The sequence below is a fragment of the Sebastes umbrosus genome, chromosome 24, assembly GCF_015220745.1.
Source record: "Sebastes umbrosus isolate fSebUmb1 chromosome 24, fSebUmb1.pri, whole genome shotgun sequence".
Taxonomy (NCBI): domain Eukaryota; kingdom Metazoa; phylum Chordata; class Actinopteri; order Perciformes; family Sebastidae; genus Sebastes; species Sebastes umbrosus.
This window is the reverse complement of record NC_051292.1, coordinates 3,752,203-3,764,538: the sequence shown is the minus strand read 5'-3', so window position 1 is coordinate 3,764,538 and position 12,336 is coordinate 3,752,203. Positions and strand designations below refer to the sequence as shown.

The 12,336-nt window shown below is 32.5% G+C and overlaps 1 protein-coding gene across 2 annotated transcripts; it reads left to right on the top strand.

Moving 5' to 3' along the window:
* The first annotated feature begins 345 nt into the window (after positions 1-345).
* On the top strand, positions 346-11,982 carry gk (glycerol kinase). Of its 2 annotated transcripts, XM_037761709.1 has the most exons (21): positions 346-601; positions 3,294-3,367; positions 3,466-3,572; positions 3,661-3,738; positions 3,814-3,893; positions 3,989-4,126; positions 4,197-4,306; positions 4,819-4,885; positions 5,088-5,105; positions 6,482-6,517; positions 6,621-6,688; positions 6,797-6,839; positions 6,922-7,002; positions 7,776-7,854; positions 8,035-8,131; positions 8,224-8,308; positions 8,462-8,582; positions 9,513-9,656; positions 9,749-9,835; positions 10,389-10,475; positions 10,635-11,982. In XM_037761709.1, the coding sequence occupies exons 1-21, from the start codon at positions 509-511 to the stop codon at positions 10,643-10,645; spliced, it is 1,704 nt and encodes a 567-aa protein (XP_037617637.1). In that variant the 5' UTR covers positions 346-508; the 3' UTR covers positions 10,646-11,982. The 2 variants fall into 2 exon arrangements, with proteins under 2 accessions (XP_037617637.1, XP_037617638.1); XM_037761710.1 differs by lacking the exon at positions 5,088-5,105.
* Positions 11,983-12,336: the final 354 nt, after the last annotated feature.

Below are 12,336 nucleotides of genomic sequence, written 5' to 3'. Positions count from 1 at the left end.
CAATGCATTTTATAAAATAAGTTTAAATATATATATATATATATGTAAATCAATGCATTTTTATAAAATATATATTTAAATGTATTTTATAAAAATGCATTTATTTATTTTTAGATTTATTTCAGCATTCATCTGTACTTATATTTATATAATTTTTTTTTTTTTTCTGTACATATGCATTTATTCCTGTATATATATATATCAATGCATTTTATAAAATAAATTTAAATATATATATTTATATATAAATCAATGCATTTTTATAAAATATATATTTAAATGTATTTTATAAAAATGCATTTATTTATTTATTTTTTTTCCTCCCATCCTTGGCTGCCTGCGTCATCACCAAGCGCCAGGACGAACTTGTGCGTCGAGAGTCCGCGCCTGTCCACCCTCCCGACTTTGGTTCCTCCTGATCCTCCTGATCCGCTCTGGATCCGCTCTGGAGCCGCTCTCTGCCGGTGTTTCTAATCGGTTGTTAATCGGTTTCCTGCGGGACTTGTCCATGAACGGCGCCATGGCCGCGTCCTCTCACCGGATCACGCTGGGCCCGCTGGTTGCCGCCATCGACCAGGGAACCAGCTCCACACGGTTTCTGGTAAGAAGGACAACCGGAGAACCGGTTCCTGTGTTAATGTCTGTAGTATCTGGGCCATAAACGTGTCAGGGCTGGAGGTGTCCTCTGGGTGTGTCATGATGCAGCCTGTAGTCTGGTACCTCTGAGGTGTTGTTCAGACAGAGTGGTGTTGTTTTATGATCATAAAGTAGCTTTATTATGGTTAAAAAGATGTACTTTGTACCTCTGAGGTGTTGTTCAGACAGAGTGTGGTGTTGTTTAATCATCATAAAGTAGCTTTATTATGGTTAAACAGATGTACTTTGATCACACTGTAGGAGCAGGGACAGATTACAGTCACACACATGTTTTGATTTACTCTGGGTGTGAATACATAAAAGAATAAGTAAATGCTGACATGAATACAGAAATATATAAATAAAATAATAAGTAAATGCTGACATAAATACATAAATATATAAATAAAATAATAAGTAAATGCTGACAGAAATACATAAATATATAAATAAAATAATAAGTAAATGCTGACATGAATACAGAAATATATAAATAAAATAATAAGTAAATGCTGACATGAATACAGAAATATATAAATAAAATAATAAGTAAATGCTGACATGAATACAGAAATATATAAATAAAATAATAAGTAAATGCTGACATGAATACAGAAATATATAAATAAAATAATAAGTAAATGCTGACATGAATACAGAAATATATAAATAAAATAATAAGTAAATGCTGACATAAATACATAAATATATAAATAAAATAATAAGTAAATGCTGACAGAAATACATAAATATATAAATAAAATAATAAGTAAATGCTGACATGAATACAGAAATATATAAATAAAATAATAAGTAAATGCTGACATAAATACAGAAATATATAAATAAAATAATAAGTAAATGCTGACATAAACACAGAAATATATAAATAAAATAATAAGTAAATGCTGACAGAAATACATAAATATTTTAATAAAATAAGTAAATGCTGACAGAAATACATAAATATATAAATAAAATAATAAGTAAATGCTGACAGAAATACATAAATATATAAATAAAATAATAAGTAAATGCTGACAGAAATACATAAATATATAAATAAAATAAGTAAATGCTTAATAAATACATAAATAAATGAGTACAGAAATTAATGAATAAATAAAATAATAAGTAAATGCTGACAGAAATACATAAATATATAAATAAAATAAGTAAATGCTTAATAAATACATAAATAAATAAATAAATGAATACAGAAATTAATGAATAAATAAAAGAATAAGTAAATGCTTAATAAATACATAAATAAATAAATAAATGAATACAGAAATTAATGAATAAATAAAAGAATAAGTAAATGCTGACAGAAATAAAGAAATATATAAATAAAAGAATAAGTAAATGCTGACATAAATAAATAAATAAGTAAATGCTGACATAAATACAGAAATAAATAAATAAAAGAATACAGAAATTAATGAATACATAAAAGAATAAGTAAATGCTGACAGAAATAAAGAAATATCTAAATAAAAGAATAAGTAAATGCTGACATAAATACAGAAATAAATAAATAAAAGAATACAGAAATTAATGAATACATAAAAGAATAAGTAAATGCTGACAGAAATAAAGAAATATCTAAATAAAAGAATAAGTAAATGCTGACATAAATAAATAAGTAAATGCTGACATAAATACAGAAATAACTAAATAAAAGAATAAGTAAATGCTGACATAAATAATAAGTAAATGCTGAATAAATACATAAATAAATAAATAAATGAATACAGAAATTAATGAATAAATAAAAGAATAAGTAAATGCTGACAGAAATAAAGAAATATATAAATAAAAGAATAAGTAAATGCTGACATAAATACATAAATAAATAAATAAAAGAATAAGTAAATGCTGACATAAATACATAAATAAATAAATACAAGAATAAGTAAATGTGGACATAAATACATAAATAAATACATAAATAAATAAATAAAAGAATAAGTAAATGCTGACATAAATACATAAATAAATAAATACAAGAATAAGTAAATGTGGACATAAATACATAAATAAATACATAAATAAATAAATAAAAGAATAAGTAAATGTGGACATAAATACATAAATAAATATCTAAATAAATAAATAAAAGAATAAGTAAATGCTGACATAAATACATAAATAAATAAATAAAAGAATAAGTAAATGCTGACATAAATACATAAATAAATAAATAAAAGAATAAGTAAATGTGTACATAAATACATAAATAACTACATAAATAAATAAAATAATAAGTAAATGCTGACATAAATACATAAATAAATACATAAATAAATAAATAAAAGAATAAGTAAATGCTGACGTAATTACAAAAATAAATAAATAAAAGTATAAGTAAATGCTGACATAAATACAGTTCAATTTGTACTTAAAGTCAGTAGACTGGAGTCTAAAAAGCAGGTTTAGGATTCGGACGATGCCAGTTTGGATCCTTTAACTGTTGGGAAAATCAACATAACAAAGGGGAACCAGAAATCCATGATGAATTAGCAAAAAGGAGGCCTTTAGCAGGCTCAGAGAGACTGCATGCTCATTCAGCTTTCCCTGGATGAATGAAGAATAAAGTGACATTTTGTTGGCTGAAGCTTCATGTTTCCTCTTGTGACATTTTCTCTCTTTTAAAGGTGTTTAATTCCAAAACAGCAGAGCTCCTCAGCCATCATCAGGTGGAAATCAAACAGAGCTTCCCCAAAGAAGGGTGAGTGAAAAGCTCCGATACGATTCCTAAAAGATGCATTCACAATTTAGAAATGTGCAGATCTTATTTGCTTTGATTTTTTTTGCCCTCATTTTCAGATGGGTGGAGGAAGACCCCAAAGAAATCCTGCAGTCTGTGTTCGAGTGCATGGAGCGGACGTGTGAAAAACTCACCCAGCTCAACATCGACATCTCCAACATTAAAGGTACACAAACATTATGCTACCATCTGCTCTCTTGAGGCAGTTTTCTTTTATTTAAAATCATCTGAAGTTGTTGTGTGAATCTGTCTAGCTATCGGAGTGACCAACCAAAGAGAGACCACGCTGGTTTGGGACAAAGAGACCGGGGAGCCCCTCTACAATGCAATCGGTAAAGTTTCATTATTTATACATTATTTGCATTTATCCTGGCACAGATCTGATAACGGCAGTGTTTTTTGTTCAGTTTGGCTGGATCTGCGGACTCAATCAACAGTCGAACGTCTCATTAACAAAACTCCAGGAAGGAACAAGAACCACTTGAAGGTGATTTTTTCATTCCTACATATTTGATATTGATTTAAGCTCCTTGCAGTTTAAAAACAAATGCAGACTTTTGAGTTGTTTATATTATCCTGCAGCATAAAACGGGGCTCCCGATCAGCACTTACTTCAGCGCGGTGAAACTTCGCTGGCTGATGGACAACGTGGTCGAGGTCCACGAAGCCGTCCTGTCTCACCGCGCCATGTTCGGCACCGTGGACTCCTGGCTCATTTGGGTGCGTAACACTTCTGTGTAGAGATATCACTGAAATGCTGTATGTAAAACTGACTTTTCGATGTCTACAGTGTTTGACAGGAGGAAAGTCAGGCGGCGTCCACTGTACGGATGTGACCAACGCCAGCAGAACCATGCTGTTTAACATTCACACTATGGACTGGGACCCTGAACTTTGCACGTACGGCAGCTGTCTTTCGTTGGCCTTTAATCCCATCTGACTGCCTGTTATTTGAAAAATATCACTGAAAGAGATTACCTTTTACTTTGAAATTCAGGTTTGGGTTTATAATAATATTAAAAATGAATGTAGCCATTAATTAATTGATGAAATGTGACTTAAATTGATATTTCTGTTTTTTTTGCTTCTTTATTTATTTATCTTTGTATTAATTCCCTTATTTATTTACTTTTTTGTTTAATTTCGCCTTTTATTTATTTAGGTATTTATTTTTTTACTAATTTCTAAATTAATTAATTTATTTTAGCATTTAATTTTTATTATTGCATTTATTTTTTATTCATTTATTTAGTTATTTTTGCATTTTTCACAAGTTAATTATATCGTTAACTCAAGAAAACTAGCGTTGTTATCTTGATAACGAGATAATTAACTGGTTATCACAGGAAAACAAAAGGTGGAAAAGCAGAATATGTTTAATTTTTCATCTGCTCTTGCTTTTCCCCCGTCAGATATTTTGGTATTCCCATGGAGATCTTGCCCAGAGTGAGGAGTTCTTCAGAAATCTATGGTCTCATGGTGAGCATGCGAACATAAAACATCTATTCTACTTATGTTTTCACTATCATGAGTGTATATATTCACTTTTAATCGTAATAATGTCATCGTTGTGTCTAGTGTGACTCTAGTGTCTCAGACTGATCTAAGTGCATGAAGGTTGACTGAGAAATTCTTTTAGGCATCTTTTTGTTTGCCATTGTCTCTCTTCTCTCACTGGTAGAAAATATGTTCTAGCCGGGTAAGTAAATAACTCGCCATCATTATATTTTCCTCGTCATGCAAAGTCACCCGTCCTGCTTCTCCGTGGCCAAAGCGAGCACGCCATCACACAGTGCATTTCCAAGATCCATAGGAAGGAAAGTGTTTCAGTAGCCGAGCTGTTAATTTAGTTATTGCTGATTGAAGGAAAGAAGTATAAACAGGTCAGAAGTTTAACATTTTATAATTGACCTAAAAACACTTAAAGCTTTTCCTCCTTGTGCATTCAGACACACCCTGGTCAGCTGCAGCAAACAAAACAAAAAACGGGTTTCCAGCAAGAAGTTCCTGGTAATTTTAATCCCGGGACTACTTTATAAGGAACTAAAAGGTTCCTTCAGCCCATTGTTATCTGCGTTTCCACCGCGGTCTAAATACCTGAGAAGATTAGACAAATTAGTCCGCTGACGTATGAAAAAGCAACATGACATATGACGACGGCTGCTGCTGATCACAGCGGTAAACGCCCGTCCGTTTCATCTAAAAAAACACGTTGAACAGAAGAATAATCTTTAGGTTTTGTCCCACAGCGACGACATTTACAATAACTGTTTGTATATTTATTTTGTGTTGCTTTATCACAGACATTGGTGTGCAAAAGACTAAATTTACCAGCCTTTGTTCAGTGATTTTGGACCCAGCAAACACTCTCAAAGACATGTACGCTTTGTTGGAAATGTGCTGGATGCTCCCCGTCCCTCATTGCTTCTGTTGTGGCATGTGGCTCGGCTGGTTGTGGTTGACGTCACCCATCGCTCTCCTGACAGGCCGTCCTCCTCTGCAACGTCCCTAAATCTCTTCACTCTTTTGCACAGTTTAATTTAACTAACTTTATCTTTAAACATCTTCTAACCGAAACAGAATCACGTGTAGGAGTGAAGACATTTTGATTTATACAGGTTCACATTTACCCTTGTCTTCCCCTCACTGTTACAGTATGGTAGAATCTGTTTATTTTGATTATTTGGCTGCATGTAGTCAAAAATGAATAATAGTCTTTTGTTTTTAGTGTTGTTGTCAGGGCTCATAGGGATTTAAAAAATGGTTTTCCATTGATTTTTGATTTGCATTTGGAATATCTGTTGAATTATTGCTATTGATTTGATATATAGCTACAAATATGTAAATGTATATGTCAAGGTTTTAATCATTCTTGTTATTTTTAAGTTATTTCTGAAAAAAAAGCAGACAATTTATGCACATTTTTCTTTAAAAAAGGAAACCGACGAAAATTATCACATATTTGAACAGTCCATCCTGTAAAATGTAGTTTTAGTCTCCTTATTTGATATGACATCGGTGTACAAATGTGACTAAAACTCACTTATTAAACACTTTAATCTTTTCTTTTGGCAGAAATCTGGAGCTCTTTCAGGTATTCCCATCTCAGGGGTAGGTTCATCTCTGTTTATACTCTCCAATACTGTCTCTATGTACTTTATATACTTAGAAGTATTTGAGGAATTTGATTGATGTGTGTGTTTTTTAAAAACAGTGTCTTGGGGATCAGTCAGCGGCGCTGGTTGGACAGATGTGTTTTCAGGACGGACAGGCTAAAAACACGTACGTGGCTTTGTGTGTTTTATATTTGCTTTTATATTTACTTCATCCCCACGTCTCCTTAGTTAGAAATTCAACTAATATTTAGATTTATTATTATGTGTGTTTCAGGTATGGAACTGGCTGCTTCCTCCTGCGAAACACTGGAGCCAAGGTACAATACTTATGATTTGTATTATAATGGTGATATTCCAGCATGCATTGCATACATTTTTTTTCTTTCTGTTGTGTTGCAGCCTGTAATGTCCGACCACGGTCTTCTGACGACGGTGGCGTACAAACTTGGTCGGGACACACCTGCCTGTTACGCACTGGAGGTACAGTATATTAAATACACTAATATTCTATCACCTGTCAGGCCTTTGTTCCCTAAAACATAATTATAAAGAAAACATTAATTAAAATAATTACAAATAATTTTAAAATATAATTATAAAGAAAACATTAATTTAAAAAAGTAAAAGAATAATTGAAAATTAAAATATAATCATAAACAAAACATTAATTTAATTTTTTTTTAAATAATTGTAAAGTAGATATAATTAGAAACAAAACATTAATTATAAAGAAAACATTAATTAAAAAATTACAAATAATTAAAAAATATAATTATAAAGAAAACATTAATAATAATAATAATAATTGTAAAATAAAATATAATTATAAAGAAAATATTAATTTAAAAAAGTAAAAGAATAATTGTAAATTTAAATATAATCATAAACAAAACATTAATTAAAAAAAATTTAAAATAATTGTACAGTAAATATAATTAGAAACAAAACATTAATTAAAAAGAAAACGGAATAATCGTAAAATCTTTTTATAAACATTAGATTCATTTAAAAAAAATTGTAAAATAAAATATTCTTATAAAAACATTCATTTAAAAAAGAAAAAAAAAATTGTAAAGGAAAATATAATTATAATCAAAACATTGAATTTAAAAAAGAAAAATAATTGTAAAGTAATATATATATATATTTAATTATTAAAAATAATAATAATAAAAAATAAAGTTAAAGTCACATAATTCTTGGATTTTACTTCCTTTCATAATATACTGTTTTTTTCCGTTACTTCTCGCCAGGGCTCTGTGGCCATTGCAGGAGCTGTGGTTCGTTGGCTGCAGGACAATCTGGGGATCATCGGATCGTCTGAAGAGCTCGGTACGTGCTGCTGGAAAACAGATCAGATGTGACGAGGGACATCTTCAGGACTGTGGTGTCATTTAATCTAATTATCTATTAAAGGACAGTAAAAGCAATTAAAGATGCTAAAACTGTTGCACTGATCCCCAAAATTGGCGGGATCTTCATTCCAATCCCCTTTTCTGTTTCTCTGTGCAGAGAAGTTGGCTGCATCCGTCGGGACATCCTACGGCTGTTATTTTGTTCCTGCGTTCTCAGGTCTTTATGCACCGTACTGGGAGCCCAGTGCAAGAGGGTAAGACCTACTCTGTAGTGTTATAAACAACAACAACAACAACAAAGTAAAAAATAAGTCTCTGATTCACTCAATCTTTCTGTTATTCACAGGATCATTTGTGGGTTAACTCAGTTTACTAACAAGAGTCACGTCGCATTCGCTGCACTGGAAGCGGTGTGTTTCCAGACGCGAGAGGTGAGCGCTCTCTCCTTCTTTTAATTCCTCAACAGAGTAACCAAGTCTGGTACATGCTGTGAAAAGCTATCCCTACCAAATTATGCTGCCACTTATAATATTTATTCAATAAGGTGCAGGTATTTAATAATTGTGATATGTTCTTGAATGCAGATTCTGGACGCCATGAACCAGGACAGCGGCATCCCGCTGACTCAGCTCCAGGTGGACGGAGGAATGACGTCCAACCGGCTGCTGATGCAGCTGCAGGCGGACATTCTCTGCATCCCTGTTGGTGAGGCCTCCGTTCATTCTTATCTTATCTCTTCAGGTGTATTCAGTGGTCAAATGGGATCAGTGGGAGGCCAAAGGGAAACTGGTTCTTCAACCACCAGGTCACAGTGATGTCCAGTACAAAACAGTACACACTAGCAGCCCAAACAGACTGGATGATTAGAGGTGGAGAGGTGGTTTTTTTCTTGCATACGACTAAAATTTGGAAACGTTACTGCCCTCTGGTGGCATCATGTGGAATAAATGATAAAACACCAGAAAATTAATATTAATTGTTTTAATAAATATAAATATAATTCTAAACAAAACATTAATTAAAAAAAAATAAAAAAAATATTTCTAAAATATAATTCTTAACAAAATGTTAATTAAAAAAAGAAAACAATCATTTTAAAGTTAAATATGATTATAAACAACATTAATTAAAAAATAAATAAAAAATAATTGTAAAATAAAATTATAAAAAAACATTAATTTTGAAAAAAAGAAAAAAACATTATAAAGTAAAATATAATTATAGACAATACTTTAATTAAAAAAATATAATATTTGAAAAGTAAAATATATAATAAAGAGTTCAGAGTTCAACAAAAAAAACTCCACTTTTTGAGGATTCAGCAATAAACAACAAAAGATAGAAATTCACTTTGTTCAGTTCAGTTTCATTTTTACCCCACGAGTAAAAATAAATCAATAAAGAATCTCTCAAAAAATAAATAAACCCAACATTTATTTTTCTATTTTTTTTTATTTTGTCAAGTTGAGTCTAAAGTCATCTAATGTGTGACTAGAGTCTGACTCGAGTCCACACCTCTGACACATAATGCATCGTTGTTGTTACTACTAGTAGTAATATGAGTTGTGGAGATTCCTACATGATTGTTATTCATATTGTTATTACTAGTAAGATGGTATTGGTTGTTCTTCCCAGTGAAGCCGTCCATGCCTGAGACCACAGCTCTCGGTGCAGCGATGGCAGCAGGAGCAGCAGAGGGGGTGAGCGTGTGGAGTCTGAACCCAGAGGACCTCAGTGAAGTCACCTCCGAGAAGTTTGACCCTCAGATCAACCCTGAAGGTACAGTGAGCTGCTTTCTGTCTGTCTGTCTCTACACACCTGGTACAGATGTGTCTTCAGTAATAAATAAAGGTGTTTCTGTGTGTTTGCAGAGAGCGAGTTTCGGTACGCTCGATGGAAGGTGGCGGTTCAGAAATCCATGAACTGGGAGACGACAGAGCCGATTGGTAACGGAAACGGTAGGAAACACTTATTTTGATGTTAAAACAAAAGAAGCATTGAAAGGATTATTACATGGCTGTAATTGTTGATTTTTAATGTAAGTGACAGGCGACAAAACCAAAGTCCTGTTGGCACCAAACTTCTCTTTGTGTCACTCTCCCTTCGCTGCAGCTCTATCCTTTAAATCCTTAATGCTGCAGGTCAAACTTGAGCATGTTGGAAGCTTAGTAACCTTGATTGAGGATGTTTGAGGCCTAACCTGCAAGTATAGGACATTTCTAATCCTCCTGCTGTTTTGTAAATTATTGTTTTTGTGAGACAACATCTGTCCTACACTCAGAGAAAAGACGGTCAAAATAACCAAAGGTCAAAGTCACCGTGACCTCACGAAACACATTTTTGACCCATAACTCAAGAATTCATCTGCTAATTATGACAACTTCACACAAATGACGGATGAAAGATGACGGAGGCATACCACCGCAATTCTAGTTTTATAATATTTGTTTAGTTGTATAACTCTTCTGTCTCTCCCCTCTGTGTTACCCTGAATTATTCGGATGATAAAAGGTGAAACTAGTATCTTCAGCAGCGTCCCGCTGGGCTTCTACATCCTGGGCAGCATGTTGATGTTAGTTGGTGCTAAATACCTCGCAGGTCAGTGTCTGAAGCATATTCTTCTTTTATTTTTGTGCACAAATATTTAAGTATTTTTACTTTTAAGTGCATGTTTCAGTGGGAAATAACAACATTTAAGTTCTTTCATTTCTTTGTATTGTGCAGTTTATTAAATTCATATTTTTCTGTTGACACCAGGCAACAACTAGGCTCTGACTCCTGAAGGCATTAAAGCAAAGAGGAACGTGGAAACAAACTGTTCATGCTGGACCAACACGTGTTGCACTCTTTTCCCAAAAAAGGCATTCCAGGAGGAAGAACGACGCTCCTGCTGAATCTCACCGGCAAACCAGGACAAGTCTGAACTGTTTATGGGGATTTTTCTTTATTATTATGTAATTTTTTATTTAATGCATTTGTCTCTGCAGCAGACAATGGTACATTAGAGATTAATTTTAGCAACAGTGAGCATGCAGTATTTCTTTTGTTGATATCACAGTATGAATTTCTGAGATTATTTATGTAGAAACTCGTCGTTGAAGTGAAGCTCGTTGTCTAATCTGTTGTTGGTGTGATGTTTTGTTGTTCAGACCCTCCACTATGAGCTACAGAGCACTTTATATTTTGTTGTTTGGTCTTGTGGGAGCTAACAGAGTGTAATATATATATATAAATATATATATTTATCTAACAGTTGGGATTAAGACAGAAAGTGAATGAACTGACGAGGAGAACGCAACGTTCTTGTACATAATGTCATGTTCTTAAACGGTAAAAACATGTGTTGTGTAAAGGGCAAACATGCAATGAAGGGCAATAATGAATCAGCAAAGGAATACACACATATTTGAATATTTCTGTGGACATCCTCCCAAAGCTAGAAACCAACTACGGAGATCATTAAGGGACAAAAAATGGAGCAGCTGTTAATAAGTGATTTATTTTGTCGACCAACGTGTTGATCTAGCTTCATTTTTTTTACAGACTATTCTGGTTAATATTCAATTTTATGACTTAAACATGCTCTGCTGTCACTACTTTACACAGAACATGTCATATGTTTCTTTAATGTGATGATTTTTCCATAATTTATCAGAGGAAACTACACATTTTTGTCCCTCTAGTTGCATGCAAAACGTTCAAAAGCAAACATTTTACATGCATCCTCAAAGATAACTCTCAATGTTTGGCATTGATTAAATTATTTAGATTATTTAAAGGGAGATTTCTAAAACTATAGAAACACAAATGAGGAAGAAGAAGCGATAAACGAATGTCTATTTATTCTGTTGCCCAACATTTGTCATATTTGTCCTCTGTGTGGATCTGATATTTGATGAAAGGTTATTTGTTTGTTTGAGAAATGGTTTAGTGTTTGCTCTGTATTGTCATGCAGTTGTTTGTTGAACTGAAGGTAAATTACTAGGGCTGCAACTAAGGATTATTTTTATTATCGATTAATATTCCCGTTATTTTCTCGATTAATTGTCAGAAAATAGTGAAAAATGTTTTAAGTTTCTCAAAGTTCAAGTCTTTAAATGTCTTTTTTTGTCCAAAAAAAGCAGGAAATCTTCATATTTGAGAGGCTGAAAACAGCTTTTTCTGACATTTTTGCATGAAAAATGACTAACGATTAATCTATTATCAAAGTAATTGACGATTATTAGTCAGCTAATTGTTGCAGCTCTAGAAATGACTGCGTTCAAAGGCTCAAAGTGCTCTTTTGGGATGTAAACACACGTTACCAATGTGTATTCATGAATGAATTGAATGTAAGGGAAAAGTCATCTTGAGCAGAGAAGCTTTAAGTGTTTAATACTAAAATCAAATTAGAGAAAAGGATTTGAAATGATGGCAAAGTGTGCTACCAAGACCTTTAACTGTGAAGCTGTTGGACGTG